Source organism: Rana temporaria, chromosome 4 (genome assembly GCF_905171775.1).
Source record: "Rana temporaria chromosome 4, aRanTem1.1, whole genome shotgun sequence".
In the NCBI taxonomy this organism is placed as follows: Eukaryota; Metazoa; Chordata; class Amphibia; order Anura; family Ranidae; genus Rana; species Rana temporaria.
This window is the reverse complement of record NC_053492.1, coordinates 414,834,006-414,851,998: the sequence shown is the minus strand read 5'-3', so window position 1 is coordinate 414,851,998 and position 17,993 is coordinate 414,834,006. Positions and strand designations below refer to the sequence as shown.

The 17,993-nt window shown below is 41.4% G+C and overlaps 1 protein-coding gene across 4 annotated transcripts in view; it reads right to left on the bottom strand.

Moving 5' to 3' along the window:
* TASP1 (taspase 1) overlaps positions 1 to 17,993 on the bottom strand; it is a 167,848-nt gene that overhangs the window by 136,042 nt on the left and 13,813 nt on the right. For all 4 annotated transcript variants that reach the window (XR_005748753.1, XM_040351287.1, XM_040351285.1 and 1 more), the window contains 4 exons: positions 15,818 to 15,886; positions 14,624 to 14,744; positions 11,667 to 11,751; positions 1,982 to 2,061 (listed from right to left, as the gene is read on the bottom strand). Coding sequence is in view for 3 of the 4 variants with exons in the window: in XM_040351287.1 (XP_040207221.1) it covers positions 1,982 to 2,061; positions 11,667 to 11,751; positions 14,624 to 14,744; positions 15,818 to 15,886 (355 nt within the window). In the remaining variant the exon portion in view is untranslated. The remainder of the gene's footprint in view (positions 1 to 1,981; positions 2,062 to 11,666; positions 11,752 to 14,623; positions 14,745 to 15,817; positions 15,887 to 17,993) is intronic.

Here is a 17,993-nt window from a genome sequence, read left to right as displayed (position 1 = left end):
AACACTAATAGGCTGCACTGATGGGCACTAATGAGGTGGCACTGATGGGTAGCAGGTGGCACTGATGGACACTAATAGTTGGTACAGAGAGGTGGCACCGATAGGCGGTACCGATAGATGGCACTCGTGGGCCCTGATTAGCGGCACTGGAGGGCAATGAATAGCAGCACTAATCTGCACTTTGTGGAACCAATGTCCTTCTAACAGAAGCTAGTTAAAGGCTTTCTTCTTCACTCCAACAGTGTGAGTGGAAAAAAAACAGCTTCTGCTTACTTCTGTGACCAGCCGTCATTGGCTGACAGCTGATCACATGGTAAAGGGCCTGCTGTGATTGGCCCTTTACCTGATCTGTGATCAGCCGAGTCCCAGGAATGGGAGGATGTCAAACAAGTGGTTAAGTTAAGTCAACCCAGATGGAATGGGGCACATTCACGTTTAGATATCCTCACAAAGCCTATCTGGTAGGGGGAGTGAAAGCTGCAGGTTACGTGAAATGGACCCCAGTGTACTTTTTTTCTTCACCAGAGATACCAGTCTGTCTCAAGAAGTACAGACTACCAGGGAGACCACAAAGAAATCCTCGGAATGATAAGGAGTGGGCCACAGAGAATAATTTCTGAGACAGTTCTGTAAACTATCCAGGGACTGTAGCCCCCTACGAACAAAAATGAATCACAGAAATTCAGAATTGTGAGATTCTGCATACTGTTCATCCTACTTCTTAGACCAATCCTGAGGATCATATATGATGATGCCACAAAGAGACTATCGTTTTATGAGGTTTAGAACAGAAAACTGCATTGACGACTGCTAAAGAAGCCATTGTGCAGCACCAAGGACTGAGACCCATGAGATTCTACCATAGACAACACTACAAGACAGACTGCCAAGACCAAAAACCTGATTTGCTATTATCAGTTCATGTTCAGAGTACTGTATGCTACGGACATTATGGACCAGCTATGCCAAGTGACTTTAGTGTAACTCTATTGCATACAGACAATTGCTAATAGAATACAATCTGTCTGTCTTGTATTATTTTCTTGAAACTAAATTTGTTTTTGTTTAATATTCTTGTTTAGAAAAGGCTATTATTTTTCTACCAGGTTAGTTTCGTTGGGTTTACCGTAAGAATTAGAAAGTATTCTTAAAATTCTTAGATGAGGTGGCTGCATTCGTTTTAATTTTTTTACCTTTACCTTTTTTACCTTACCTTCATACACAGAGCACCCTCTTGGACCACTTAAGGTGCTGTGATTGGAAGAGTAGGTTATAAGCAGTGAAAGCTGCACATGGTGAAACGCTGCAGTATGTTTAATGCAGGCAAAATTTAACTGTCACTCTACCAAGTCCATAAGCTGGAAAGACCAGCGAGGATTTAAAGAATGCAAAAGCTTTCCAAAAACAGGAAACACACATACACACACACATATATAACAACATACGGTAATGCCAATTTGGTGTGATGCGGGTGGCATTCATTCTCAATGGCATCTTAATGTACCTTGCCGATGAACATGCATTGCAGCACACCACAATTCATGGTAGCATGCTATCATGTGTTTTAGTGTGCTGGGTTACAAAAAAAACTGTATGTGCACATTTTAGCTGTGTTTTTTTTCCCCACTTAAATTAATGGGCTGACAAGGCATTGTGCATACACTAAATACAAGCTACAGAGTGCCGTGTTTTGCCCTTTGGCTATAGCTATAGGCTTTAAGGCTTGTTTAAGCCCTGTCAAAATATAGAACTATAGCCTCTCAACAAGGTTAAAGGAGAGCGTAGTGTGGCCGACTAAACATTCAGCCCCTCAGGACATCACTATATATGACACCAAGTTCAGACACAAGGCTAACCTTCACATGATTGATAAAAAAAAAAAAAACACATTAATAATTTCCAAAATAAACGAAACCCTTAAAAAAATAGAACAAGGACAGTTCATGCAATACAATGGTCAAATCACAAAAGCTGTACTCACTTGTAGCCATTATGTCTCTAGGACACGTTGGAATCCCATGATCAACAGACCACTTGAAAGCACCATCTCCAACTAAAAAACTGTAATGCAAAAAACAAAACAAAACATTAGACATTACTGTCCATTGTTGGAATCAGTTAGGCATTCACCTGGCCTGTAAATGACAGTACATTCACCTCCTATTCTGGGCTACTTACTTCAACGAGGAGACCAGTAATTGAATTTTGAGGGCGCACGGGCATGTAGAATTGTAATAATGCAACTTGGGCATCATAATTACAACAATTGTCCATTAAGTTTTAAGCAATAGTTTCAGATGGGTGGAGCCAAGAACTCAGGACTCCTAGCCTGTATATTCACAAGATCAGGTGTAGTTATCTACAGACAACCAGCTTACAAATACTCAGAGCTTGTTTACACATGCATCAATACCGTGTGTTAAGCAGCATTTATAAAGCCTTAAAACCGCCCTTCAATGCCTGTCAAGAATACTACAATAGGCATTACACAGTGCAGTAACACATAGGAGTGGTAGTGTTGTGTAGTGTTAGAAATTAAGCAGCCTGTTGCTCTCATGAGGCATTGACACTTGCCAGCCACCTCCATTAATTTCAATAGTGCTGCACATTAACCGCACCTATAGCATGTTAGTGAAACATTTATAAAGTGTTAGCTGAGTGCTGGTGGAGAGGCAGTAAAGATTCCTGTATCCCACAATGCATTGGGAAATAACTAGGACAGAGCAGCTTCAGCCACTTCCTGTTTGAGCAGACGTGTGATAACACCATTTTCTTCTGTGTGCAGGCAAAAGCATCAACCACCCAATAATACTTAAAAGTAGTGCAGGCAGAAGCAGAGGCGTTAAGCATTACTGCCAGTGACAAAGCTTTTTGTGTCAACAAAGTTCAGCAGAATTTACAAAACTGCCTGCCATTGCACCACAACCTAACCACATGAAAAATGCAAAAAACACAAAAAAATGCATAGGTGGAAATACAGCTTTAGATTCCAGACAAATTGATTTTCCTCTTCAGCAGAGATAAAGTAATGAAATGCCTAGGCTTTTAGGGCCTGATCCACAAAAACCGGCCGTAACTTAACTTTTGCCATTTAAGTTACACCGCCGCAAAATCTCTACCTAAGTGCCTGATCCACAAAGCACTTACCTAGAAATTTTCAGCGGTGGGGAAAAAAAAAATAAAAAAAAAAAATTACAGCGATGCGGGATAGAAGGGTCTACTTTTACAAGGTGTAAACAGTTTACACTTTGTAAAAGCAGTCCTAATTTTGCGACTGCAAACGAATACTTACGGAGAAAAAACGAAGCGTAAAAGCTTTGTGGATCTCCGTAAGTGCTAATTTGCATACCCGACGCTGGATTTCGACGAGAAATGCCCCCAGCGGCGGCCGCGGTACTGCATCCTAAGATCCGACAGTGTAAGTCCCTTACACATGTCGGATCTTCTGCCCATCTATGAGAAACTGATTCTGTGGATCAGTTCCATAGATAGAAACAGGGATACGACGGCGTATCAGTAGATACGCCGGCGTATCCCTTTTGTGGATCAGGCCCTTAGTGACCAGCACAAGAGGTAAGGAAGGTATTTTGACTCTTTTACTGCCCTTTAGTTCTATCTACCCCAGCATAACCCCAACATCTTTAACATCAAAGTGTCTTTGTTATACATCGGTTACCACTGCACTCTTTTTTACCTTTTATAATCTGCAATTATAATGCCTACCTTTGAAAAATCTGGTGACTGCTTTAGGTAGACAATAAGGAATTAGAGTTATAGATTTTGTTTAAAAGAAAAAAAAAACTCTAACAAAATACTCATTCAGCTTTAAACCAGGACTATTAAGTGTAGGCATTTCTTGGCAATAAATTTCCACGACTGGAAAAGGGTCTTGTGAATGAGGTTCTGTAGAGATCTATTAAAATTTAATTTAGAAATTAGACCCAGTACACAGAAATTCGGCTATGGGTAACTGGCACTCCTACAGGATCGTGCAGAAATAGACCATCTCTGTCCAAAACCTTCACTGCCAGACATGACCTGATGGAGTGTAAAAATAAAACTCGAATCATATTTAGTGATGATTTATTACTACTGGTATTTAACACGGTTTTCCGTAAATTTACTCAGACAGAATTTCCTAAAGCAAACTAAAGAGGATGCCTAACATCCCACAGCTGTGTTTACTGGCATTAAAAGTCTTGAACATTAACTGCACATACCAAAAAGTCTTCTTAAGAAAAAAAAAAAAAATATATATATTATCTGTAAAACATGAAGAGAACCGGGACATTAGGCCTCATTGATTGCTGACAACAGAGGTCTGTCATGCTGCTGGCACAGTAATCCTGAGCTGGCATCTTATCCCTTTTGGCATATACGGGTAGTGATGAAAAATAAGGCCTGAGGTACTGGAACTTTTAGGAACATGCTGGTTTTTTTTTTTTTTTTTTTACAAAATGTGCTGACACGCATATTTTTCTGCTTTACTTACTAAGGGGTTACATAGGTAAGTCTCAAAACAGTTCCAGGAAAAAAGTAAAATCAACCAGTGAACTGACAATGCTATCCAAGAAATACTGCTGTTACTACTATGCTAAAGCAGAAGGCCTAATGGATTCACTTTAATCTGATATTCATAAAAAATAAATTTCAGGCAGATTCTTTAAGCTTTTCATAGGGCTTTAGGAATAAACCTTCAACCACTCGTGAAACAAGCCCCTGCTGCGTTACCTTCCTTCTGAGAACCACAGGGGAAATATTCAAAGCCTTGGTATAACTAACCTGGAATTATGCACACGATGATGTCAGGATGAAAACTAGCACTATTCAGAAGGTAGGCTCTTCTCCACAAAGTGCATTGTAATCCCTTTACAACCACTTTTGACTACAGGTAAGCCTAAAATAGGGCTTACTTGTAGCTACCTCGGATATATCGTAAACCTGCACGGTTTAGGAGATATCCCCTGTATCAGCATGTGCCAACGCCATCGGCACATGCGCACTGAAGCAAAGGCACGCCCGTGCCGTTGCTTCAGCTAGTATGCCATTACCTACATAGTGAGTGACGTCATCGCGGCTCCAGCCAATCACAGCACCGGAGCCCCCGATACCCAGAAGTAACTCCGGGAGCGATGTGACCAGAGCAGTGTACGAGGACTGCTGCAGGGGCTTTCATCTAAGGTGAGTAATTCATAATGAGCTAGTATGCTATGCATATTAGCTCATTATGCCTTTGTCTTGCAGGCTTTTTGATTTTTTGGGGGGGTTACAACCACTTTAAACATGTATTTTGACTGAAGACCCCAATTCCTACCAATAAGTAGTGTTGAGGTACACTGGAAAAGTTCTGATTGATTTGTGGAGCACAGATCAACATTTTCCTTCACAAAGCAGCTGAATTGAGAATACTTTTTCATTAAAATACATGTTTTTAATTTTTTTTTAAATAAATGGTCAAGGGCTTGATTAGGGTGTCTAGTCAGAAACGTTTTCGGCTGCATTTTCAAGCGACCCAAACCTTTCTACAACTCTGTTGGTTCTAATACAGCTGCTTATAATTTCTAAATGTAACTTATAATATTGGCAGAGTATAAAGAGTATATCTCCAACCATTCAGTTGGCCAGTTTAAATAGAAATGTGAAGAGTTATGGCTGCCAGGAGAAAACAGAGGCATGGTGATTCCAGGAACTTGTCACAAACTATTCTGAGGGTCAGAGGCTTTGCTTTGAAATAACTAACATCACAAGCAAGAGCCTATGTTGAAGGTAAAACATGCAAAAAATTGTCAAATTTCGGGTTAGTGTACGATTCCTGCTTTGTTTGATTGGAGAAAATTTACCTGCATTTCCTGTCGGCCGCTTTCACACTGAGGCATCAGCTGTAAAGGTCTTTTTAGCAGTGCTTTACTGTCGTTTTTGTGACGCTCTTCAGCCACTAGCAAAGTGCTTCCAACCCCCGATAGTGGCCGAAAAAGGGTTAAAACTGCCCACAAAGCGCCTCTTTGCTGGCGGTTCGGCGGTGCTGCCCATTGATTCCAATGGGCAGGGGAGCATTAGGAGCTACAGCACTGCTAAGATGCAGCTAGCAGGACTTATTTTTATCATCCTGCCAGCGCACAGTGTGAAAGCCATCAGGCTTTCACACTGGAGTGAGAGGAGGGGCTCTTTCAGGGCGCTTTGCAGGTGCTGTTTTTAGCGCTATAGCGCCTCAGTGTGAAAGCAGCCTTCAGCTGATTGGATACCCCAGCCCCCCCCATGTATCCTTATAACCTTGCCCAATCTGTGGATGAAGCGGTTTAGCAAGCATTAAGGAAATCACAGAAAAAAAAAAAGGAGGGGATGGACCATTGTTCAGTATTGTACTCCAAGATATGGAATTTACAGGTATGTCAATTCCCATTATCTTAATCGTTCAGGACACAGGAATCCATTCCTAAACCAGGTGACATCCCCAAGCAACAGACCTCGCTTTCCTCAGACCAACAGACCTTTTCCATGCATTTAACCCTTGCAATGTGGAAGTGGCCCCACTGCAAGGGAGGATTTTTATGCATGCAACTCTTACTCCTAATAATAGCAAACAGTTTACAGTTGCCTGTATCCTCTGTATTTCTTCTGAAAGGACCTTTCACAGCCTAGTATGTGATTAATGGTTTAACCGGTTCCCGACCGGCTCACGCAGATATACTGTGGCAGATTGGCTCACCTGGGCAAAACTATATATATATATATATATATATATATATATATATATATATATATATTTATATTGGCAGAGCGAGGCTCTGTCCCAATGAAAATGATATTGAAGGACACAGAGTCTGCATATCGGCAGAGCGCAGAGCTGCAGAGCTTACATTTTAAAACAGGGAACTGCTCTGGCAGTTTTCTCACATTTATTTATCTCTACAAGGGGCTATGTTGCTTGGAGATTCCTCAGAGATATGGGTGGGACGGGATCTCCAACCCTGTGTCCGGGTTTTAGAGACAGCCTGCAAGCAGTGTGCCCAGGTGCACACAGCTCATATAATGAAGGGCTGGGGAGAGCAGATTTACTTTAGGAGCAGAAATCAACATTCTTCCAGCAAATGGGCCCACTAATGTTGTGCAGTGTTACAGAAATGCTGAAAGATATATGAAAATGTAAAAATTTATTGCTAATAGTCACGTTTCATCTGCAACCAGACGATCCATTATTCATAAAGCTGGACTTCTAGAATGGTGGGAACATGAGCATGTGTAGATGTAGATTGTGTTTGTTTTGTTTTGAAAAGCTACACACTCTTGGTTCCAGTCTACAAATATTAAATATCAAATCGTTTTTTTCTGAAAAACCAAAAGGAGTTTTCACTGGCCAGAGTACAGCTCTGAATCACAAAAGTCTACAAGGATGGTTTTATTTATACAAAAAGTTAATAAAATTCTCCTTACTAACCAACGCACCACTTTTTCAGGACATTCTCCTGATTGCGAATACATTATTCACTTATGTGTTTTTTTAGCAGTTCTTAGTAACTGGGCAATAGATCAGAGGCAATGAAATGATAGCATGGACCTTCCAATACTTTGTCTTTTGATTGCACTGTTGATCAAAGTTAAAAAGGTACTGTAACATTATATTAATCGGTTAAGTGCTGTCAGTACCAGGAAATAAAAAAGAACAAAAAAACCTGACAACACAACTTAAGACCAAACTTACATTTCCAGAAAGAAATGCTGTCAGTTCACTAGAGGATTAATAGCCTAATATCTTCAATGTCAGTGCATGCTATCCCTAAACACTAAAGTCATCTGTTAGATGAAATCCCTGTTCACCACTACAAAAAGGAAAAACACAAGTGAATGCCAAATGCTGCTAAACAACGCACAGAGGAGCTCGCCTAAAACAGCATAATTTGTTTCAAGTTGGACCTCCGGTCTCTTATTGCCTGAAGCTAAACAGACAAATGAAATTAAGTAATGTCAGAAATATCCACGTAAACAGCAAGAGAATAGTCAATTAGCAGTTCTCACATCAACCACTGGTTACGATGTTCCCAGGCTAGAGAAAGTAGCTTGCGCATCTACACTACAAAACCACAAACTGCAGGTTTACAGAATAATACAGAAAGTTAAACCTCATATCCAGGCTGGAAACAACAACTCTGATCTGTGTGCACACACACACAAACATACATTGAGGGTAAAAAAGTATTTGATCCCCTGCTGATTTTGTACGTTTTCCCTCTGACAAAGAAATGATCAGTCTATAATTTTAATGGTAGGTTTATTTTAACAGTGAGAGAGAGAATAACAACAAAAATATCCAGAAAAACGCATTTCAAAAAAGTTATAAATTAATTTGCATTTTAATGAGTGAAATAAGTTATTGACCCCTTCGCAAAACATGGCTTAGTACTTGGTGGAAAAACCCTTGTTGGCAATAAGAGGTCAGATGTTTCTTGTATTTGGCCAGGAGGTTTACACACATCTCAGGAGAGATTTTGTCCCACTCCCCTTTTGCAGATCCTCTCCAAGTCCTTAAGGTTTTGAGGCTGACGTTTGGCAACTCGAACCTTCAGCTCCCTCCACATATTTTCTATAGGATTAAGGTCTGGAGAAAGGCTAGGCCATGCCAGGATCTTAACGTGCTTCTTCTTGAGATACTCCTTTGTTGCCTTGGCCTTGTGTTTTGGGTCACTGTCATGCTGGAATACCCATCCACGACCCATTTTTAATGCCCTAGCTGAGGGAAGGAGGTTCTCACACAAAATTTCACTCATTAAAATGCAAATCAATTTATAACTTTTTTAAATGCGTTTTTCTGGATATTTTTGTTGTTATTCTGTCTCTCACTGTTAAAAAAAAACCTACCAATAAAATTATAGACTGATTATTTCTTTGTCATTGGGCAAACATCCAAAATCAGCAGGGGATCAAATACTTTTCCCCCCTCCCTGTATATGTACATACATAAATAAACACAGACACAGAGAATAAATTCATAAGGACGTGATTAGAGTGCACCCCAATACATTTTTTATTATGTTTTAACATTGAAGAGGAGTATGGCCAAAGTATTTTTGTGGGTCACAAGTGTGAACTTACTTTTGGCACTGTCTGCTGTCAGACGAAGTAATCCTGGTTGACAGCGGCCTCCAGCTCCCAGCCTGAACCAGCTGCATCTGCCCCTCTCCCTCCAGCTTGGTACTCCAATGAGCGCTGCAAGAGCAGAGCCGAGAGCGGTGACTGACAGTCAATGCTCTCTACTCTGAGCAGACAGAGAACTGAGGGGATCAGGAATTAAGGCTGTGTTCCTTAAACAGAAATCAACTGCAACTGGTTATAAACTAAACTGAAGACGGATGTGCATCCATAAAATTTAAAAATTAAATGTGAAACAAAAACATTGATATGTAGGAACCCTATGGAGCATGAGATGACGTCAGTGCATCGCTCCGCCCTGATGTCACCTCGTGCTCCATACGGTTCTCCAGTAGGACTGGTGTCTGTACATTTAATAGCCACTGCTCAGGAATCGTACTTGTGTTTGCTGGTTCTTGGAGAGAGCTGACTGATTGCAGGCATACATTGATCCTCTGTGGTGGGGGATCGTGGCAAGCTGGTAAGCAGTCATTTCTGCTGAATGGTGGTGGATTCAACATCTCACAATATATGGACTTCTTTCACAGAGCACTGGTGTTCAGTTTATTAATTTTAGCTCATATGCACTAGTAATTTTACTATAATTTTAAACGCTAAGCTCTGGTCGCATGTTGTAATGCGTCCAACCTTAGTAGCTCAACGCCTTTCTTTATGTGACAGAGAGATGATGTAGAGATGATGTAAAGATCCCCCAAACTCCTGTTTGCCAGGAGTGACCTGGGGCCAATACTGAGTTGTCACTTAAAGAAGAGCATTGAAATCCTTGCTACCCTAGTTGTGGTTCACTCCGTTCACCAGTGCTGTTACAGGGTTACAGCCAGCAATAAATTCTTATTATTACTATTTGAAATATTTTTCTCTTCGAGTACCTAATGAAGAGCAGGAGAGATACCCATTTATTCCCAAATGACAGCAAGACGTTAATATCTACAGTAAACACAATAATTAAATAATATGAACAAATCTAAAAAGGGAATTATACGGTGTAAAATGTATTTTCTTTGACAAAAAAAAATGGTTTTGGTAGTAGGATAGAGGTAAACATTTTATTTGATTTTGCAGGACTATAACAGTAATTTGTGGGTACCAAATGCACCCTGATTGCAGTTACAATTAACTATCCCAGAGGGACTGTTCTTCTCTTCATTTGGTGTGCACTCTAGTCTATTCATAGGGAGAGATAGCTATGATACAAGTCTGATAAACTGAGCATAAGGAACATTAATATTAAAGAAAAGCACACATATGTAAATGTATTGGCCCCAATTCTGATTTTTATATGATGTTATAGAAAATTTCTCCACCTGTCCTGAAGACACTAGATGTGCGAAATGCATTGCGAGAGAAAGAAGACGTCTACTCGTGTGAAGAAATTTAAGCCTCTGGACTACTGGTAATACATATTGTACACAATAAGGGGTTAGACACTGGGGGGAGTGCAGGAGGAAATTGGAATTTTAATGCATTATACTGTCTATGCTGCATCCCTGATTAGGGAACTGAAAATCAATGTAGGTCTACATACTTTTAAACATGGTTAATAAATAATAACAAGTCATATTTTATATATTTTTGGAGTCTTGAGCAATTTATGTAGCATGTTTAAAGCCCCACTCAACTGTTGTTAGCATTTTCTATTAGCAGGGGGGGTGAGGTGCCTTAAATATTTGCCTAAAAGCTCATTAGAGGTGGGATAAGATTTAGGCCCCTTTCACAGGGGGCAGACTCCGCCAAGATTCTGGCTGGGGAATATGCCCACTGATCCCTGCTGAGCAGGCGGATGGCTTGTCCATGTCTACTAATGCAGAGCGAACACAGACACAGCCCGCTCTCCTTTATGGGCGGTCGGATATAAATGGACCATGTATGCGTTTACACCTGATTGCCATCCCATCCCCATCCATCTATTTTTAGCAGATCGGATGTTGGCGGGTGTCAACGGACACATTTTCTTTGACACCCGCCACTCCATAGAGGGCAATGGATTGCCCAATTGGGTCTGCCTGAAAAACTGACAGTCCACCCATGTGAAAGAAGCCTTATTGTCCAGAAAATTTGACAACTCTTGGAAAACAATATAATCAAAACAAAGCGTTGTTTATCCGGAAAAAAATTAAATAAAAAATAATATATGCCTCTCCTCAGTGTCATAAGGGAAAGTTACTGAATAATTTACAAATCCATAGCTGTAAAGTAAAAATGGCTATGGCGCTTAACTAGCTCAAATAAGAATGGATAGAAACCCACAACTACAACCATTTAACCTTTGTACCTCCCTGCCATGGGAGAGCAGCTAAGATGCAATCAGGTATCCAACAACCTCTTATAATCTGTCTCTAGCAATCACTTCCACTACATTATGCTGGTCGACAGCACCATTTACATAAATCAAATAAAAAAAAAGTGTTGCATTGCATTATAGGAAAGTTGATTATTATAAAAAAAATAATACTGTAGTGTGGTTTATATGGTGACTTGAAATGCTTAAAAGGTCTAGAAGAATTCTTAGGAAATATAATTACCAAGGTGGAATCCTGCCAGCTGAGAGTTTTCCCTTCTGTCCCTCAAACAGTAACTTGTTTGCTGCCAACACTGGATTTTTTATACCTTAAACAAAATTCAATAGATCAACATAATTAAAAGGAAATATTAAATATCAAAAACACAATACAATCTGAAACTTTATAATATTTCACACTTAAAAATGCCTGAAGCATTAGCTATCCCAACATTTGTCATTCTCATAAAATGTATAAAAAGGGTTCACAATGGCAGGTAAACTTTAATCAACCAGCTCAACAACTGAATGTAAAGAAAAAGAGGGGGATTTTTTTCATTTTGTTTCCATCTGCTTTCCATTCACATCACATCTATAGCTTCTCAGATTTTATGAACTTTTGTAACATTACAATTCACCAACATGTTCACAATTTAAAAAAAAGGCATCCTTCTAAAGTTAATGTCTGCATCCAACTATTGCAAACACAGATTCTCAGAACTTGAGGTAACTAAACATTGTTCAACAGGGTGGGTATATTCTAAAAGGGTGGTTATATTTTGTAACGTTTAAAAGGCATAGCTCATGTTTGGAACACGCTACATATTCCACTTGTATCTTTTGTGGAATATGTAACATGTTTTAGCTTCTGCCCCCTCCCCCCCCCTTCCTGTGACAGCGAGCAGGGGTTCTTCCCGCACCCACAGCCGCGTCATTCATTCACAGATTCCTGTGACTAAACTACAAGTACAGACTTACACCACAGCAGACAGACTTGTGGTTTGAATGAGCTGTGTGGTCGCTGATGAGAGCTCTTGTAGTCCGACATGTCCTCTAGCTTTCAAAAAGAAAGCCTATACATAGGTATGGGCAGAAAGCCAAAGGTCATGTCTACAGTAGCCCACATTTCACCTGTGATCTACTGATCACGAGTGCAATGCTTTGCAGGCTCTTGCAGGAAACAATAATATAAAAAATGCCACCCATACAGAATAGAAGCCCTGGAATCTTTCCTGCTCTAGAACAAAGGTTTTGATCCGTTGAGTTAAAAAGTTGAAGCAACGTGAAGATCCGCCTCTCTGTGTAGGGGCACCTTCTTATTGAGAGGAGGGTTTGTTCATTTGGAAGTCTGGTTTATGCAACCGAACTGCATTCCAGGATTGGATTTGGACTCCGAAACCTGAGAGAAATGCTAGGAGCTTTTTTATTACTGGGGTTAAATTAAAGACTGACTAGCAGGATCTTTTTGCCTTCTTTTGAGGCAAGAGGGTACTCCCCCCCCCCCCCCCCCCCCTCTGACCACCTTGATATAAGTATCCAAGGATTTTAAGGAAATGTTCCCCACTTCAAAAAGCAACCACATGAGACAGAGCTTGTAAGGAAGCTCTGCAAACCAGCCATTAAGACAAAGGGTCCTCCTGCTATACTGAAATATGGCCCATCCTGGATATCTGGTGAAATAAAGTGGTTGAAGTGATATTAAACCCTTTTGTTTTCTTTATCTCATGCATTGTTTGCTTTAAATCATGTTTATAAAGTATGAGATCTGAATGCATGTCTCACAGTTTAATAAAACTACTTCTTAATACCTTTTTAATGCCTTGAGCACTGCAGTCATGCAACTTTGTTATTACTAGCTCCACACCATAGTGTTATGGTTGCTGGTTAGAGATTGCTAGAGACCTCAGATGCAAACTGCAACGTCTTTCCTGTGTTCTCACACAGGGAGCCATGATTGATAGGGGTATTCCTCTCATAGTTACATAGTAGGTGAGGTTGAAAAAAAAAACACAAGTCCAACCTATGTGTGTCAGTATTACATTGTATGTCCCTGTATGTTGTAATCTCCCTAGTTTACCGGTCTCATGTTTCACACAAAGCTTTAGGGATGGTTTATGGATTGCCTTTGCCAGCAGAGCTGCTGGTAAAAGCAATTTGTGAAAAGTTGCTAAAGCCAGTGCTTTATGTGAAACATGAGACCGGTAAACTAGGGAGAGAAATCCCCTAACAATCATTACTTCTAATAGTACCATCCATAGTCCTAACTTCTGAGCCGTCCCCCAGCTGTCAAATGTCAGGTGGGGCAGCTCGAGTAGAGGAAAGTGAAGGGACTGAAAAGGGGAGATTGTGGAGTATGAGCAGGATGTGGACAACACTGCTGCCACATATATGGCTTCTATTTTGTTGACAGTTAGAGCCCATTCACACAGGGGCAACACGACTTCCAGCACGACTTTGGGAGGCAACTGTGACACGACTTGAGTATGAATCATCAGGCAACTTACAAGGCAACTTCAAGTTGCCTCCAGGACAGTACAAGGCAAATTCAACTCACCTCCAGGACAGGAGGCTTTCAAGTGGCCAATCAAACAACAATCAGCTCTGTGGGAGGGAGGGAGGTGCGAGGGGTTTGCCTGAGAAATGTATGTTATCTTCCTGTATTGTTGCTTCAGTTAAGACAGTGACCTGACTTCTGAGGCGACTTCCATTGAAATCAATGGGTACAAGTTGCCTACAAGTTGTCTAGAAGTCGGATTAAAGTAGTACAGGAACCTTTTCTGAAGTCGGAGCGACTTCAGTAGTGTACATTAAGACAGCTCCCATTCACTTCCATTAATTTTCTCGACCGCGCGACTTGGGGCGACTTGAAGTCGGATCCCAGGTCGCTCCAGTGTGAACCGGCTCTTAAAGAGGAAGGAGATTAGAAAAGGCAGGGTTAAGTATCTAATATATAAGATAATGAAAGAAAAGATACACCAGTATAGATAAAACACCATTAAAAATTCAAATACAAAGAGAAACGTTTTGTGTTTAAAGACACCAACTCCTCTTCTTGCTTTCACTAAAAAATAAATCACATATTCAGTGGGAAGATTGAAACCATAAATGATGAAGTTGGTGTGCAGACTTGAAATTTAAGTGTACAGATCTTCCCACAGGGCAGGAGAGGCATAAGAAACTGTTACTGTATATGGAGCATACCACTCAAAGATCCAACCGCTCCAAAACTCAGAGATTTCCCATCCATTATACTGGCATCACATTCTACCTCTCCCAGGAGATTCAAGTTCGACCCCATTCCTGCATTTGTAAACGGAGAGTCCTATATAGAGGGGGAAAAAAAGCTACACTTAGTTTTGACAATAAAAAATAAAATAAAAATCATGATTGTTTTATCAAGTAAGCCCTTTAAAATACAAGACCCGATAGGAGTGATGCCAGATATGGAAGATGCCAAGATTGGGAGAGCACAGCAGTCAGTAGATGCATACTCCAGTTGTTGTAAAGTCATAAGGTTTTTTATCTTAATGCAATCTATGCATTAAGGTAAAGAACATTCTGTGTGTGGCAGCCTCCCTCATACTTACCTAAGGTCAATCTAGATGCAGCGATGTTGCACGAGAGACTCGGCTGTCCGGGACTCCCCTCCTTATTGGCTGAAATAGCAGCGCGGCACCATTGGCTCCTGCTGATTTCAAAGTCAGTAGTGAGTCAATGATAAAAGAAAGGGGGTGGGGCCAGGTCATGGCTCCGTGTCTGAATGGACACCGAGAGCTGTGGCTTGGCTCAGCTAGGTGCCCCCGAGAGCCTGAACCCAACCACTTTTGCCTACTCCCCAGCCTGACTGAAAGTCACCAGCTCTCTGCTCACAAAGCTCTGAGAACCGAGAGATGGGCAGTGTTTAATCACTTGATTCCCAGCCTTAAGCCCTGTACACACGGGCCAGAATCTTGTCAGGAAAAAACGTTGCTGCAGGTGCCGACATCCTTACTAAAACCCCTTTCACACAGGTGTTTTTCAGGCGCTTTTGGGTTAAAAAATAGCGCCTGTAAAGAGCCTGATAAACACCTCCCCTGCAGTCCCAGTGTGAAGGCCTGAGTGCTTTCACACTCGAGCAATGCGCTGGCAGGACGGTAAAAAATGTCCTGCAAGCAGCATCTTTGAGACGGTGAAGGAGCGGTGTATAGGAAATGAATGGGTACCGCTGCCGAAGCGCCTGCATAGCGCCTCAACAGCAGACGGGAATCCACTCCCCTCTCCCCAGCTTAAAGGTGCCAAAAGTGGCACCGGAGGGAGGGAATCCGATCAGCGGAAGTTTCATTTCTGGGTGGAACTCCGCTTTAACCACCTTTATACACAGTTTTGCAGCAACAGTTGTTTTATGTTCACACATACCTCCAACTCCACGAGCGCTGCTGTGACAGCATCTGTCGCAAGATCACCAGCTTGTAACTTTTCAATTGCCTGCACATAAATAGTTAATAAGAATAATTTTTTGCATTAAAAAAAAAAAAAAAAAACACAACAAAAAACACACAATGTGTTAAAATATAACTTCCCAGATGTGGCTCTGAAACAATTAATTGTTGCCATAAGTTGAGGGACAAATTCCACCTAAAATAGATCCTCTAAATTTGGGTGGACGCGGCGGATTAAATCCTGCATCACCTTCACTTACCAACTGCAGGATTTCTCTTAAAAGTGTCTCCCCCCTCCCCTTCCTACAAGGCCACCAACCTGATCAGAGAGCGTTACATCTCTGGCTCTCAAATCCTTTTGTAGTCATACCGAATTCGTGATTTCCTATTATGTCCCTAACCCACTTCCATGTCTCACTTCTTACTGTTTCCGTTTCCCTTCACTCACCGGCCACGTTATTCAGTACACCTTGCTAGTACCGGGTTGGACCCCCTTTTGCCTTCAGAACTGCCTTATTCTTCATGGCATAGATTCAACAAGGTGTTGGAAACATTTCTCAGACATTTTGGTCCATATTGATATGATAGCATCACGCAGTTGCTGCAGATCTGTTGGCTGCACATCCATGATGTGAATCTCCCGTTCCACCACATCCTAAAGGTGCGCTATTGCATGGATATCTGGTGACTGTGGAGGCCATTAAAGTACAGTGAACTCATTGTTGTGTTCAAGAAACCAGTGGTGAGGTGATTTGAGCTTTGTGACACGGTGCATTATCTTGCTGGAAGGAGCCATCAGAAGATGGGTACATTGTAGTCATAAAGGGATAGACATGGTCAGCAACAATACTCAGGTAGGCCATGGTGTTTAAATGATGCTCAATTGGCACTAACGGACCCAAAAGTGTGGCAAGAAAATATCCCCACACCATTATACCACCACCAGCCTGAACCATCGATACAAGGCAGGATGGATCCATGATTTCATGTTATTTATGCCAAATTCTGACCCTACCATCTGAATGTTGGACCTGAAAACGAGACTCACCAGACCAGGCAACGTTTTTCAAATCTTCTATTGTCCAATTCTGGTGGGTCTGTGTGAATTGTAGCCTCAGTTTCCTGTTCTTAGATGAAAGGCTTGGCACCCGGTGTGGTCTTCTGCTGTTGTAGCCCATCTGCTACAAGGTTCGATGCGTTATGCTTTCAGAGACGATATTCTGCATACCTTGGTTGTAACGAGTGGTTATTTGGGTTACTGTTGCCTTTCTATCATCTCAAACCAGTCTGCCCATTCTCTCACATCAACAAGGCATTTTCCTCCACCCAACTGCCGCTCACTGGATATTTTCTCTTTTTCCCACCATTCTCTTTAAACCCTAGAGATAGTCGTGTGGGAAAATCCCAGTAGATCAGCAGTTTTTGAAATTTTCTTAAAGCGGAGGTTCCGCGGCCAATAGTGTTTTTTTTTTGTTTGTTTTTTTGAGCATTTAATGTGTTTTTACAGAACAAATTAAAATTCACTTGTTTGGTGTCGTGAAATAATCGCCTGTCCTTTTTTTTGCAAAGGAAGAACTTTTTTGCTTGTGGGCATTGTGAAGCCCACAAGCACCGATTTACGGGTAGGGGTGAATGCTCATCTCCCAGCATTCACCACTCTTCCTCGTGCATGCGCAGTGCTTACGGCGAGTAGTGCTGTAAACACCACGGTTGCAATCACAACGGGCGGTGTCATTGAAAGTTCACGCCCCGTTGTGATGGCATTCATTCATTCCGCATTGTCTTCTGGGTAACATGACACTGTACTCCCAGATGACATTGCGGCGTCGGGGAAAGGAGTAGGAACACCTACTCCCTCGGGAGGGAAAGCCCAGAAGTGGCAGCTAAAAAACTAAATATAGGGTATTTACGCTATTAAAAAAAAATAGATGTGGCCATTTCACTTGTTGATAGTGTTCTGCATGTGCCGGTATGTAGTTGTTTTTTTGGGTGGAACTCCACTTTAAGGCAGCCAAATATAAAGAGGAGCTCCAGTCTCAAACCCCCCGAACTTCCACACAGATTGCCGCAGTTAAAACCAGGTACTCGCTGTGGGAGGGGGAGGGGTAGTATGCAAACAAGGCGATGTTCCGCTTTATTAACGATGTGGCTAG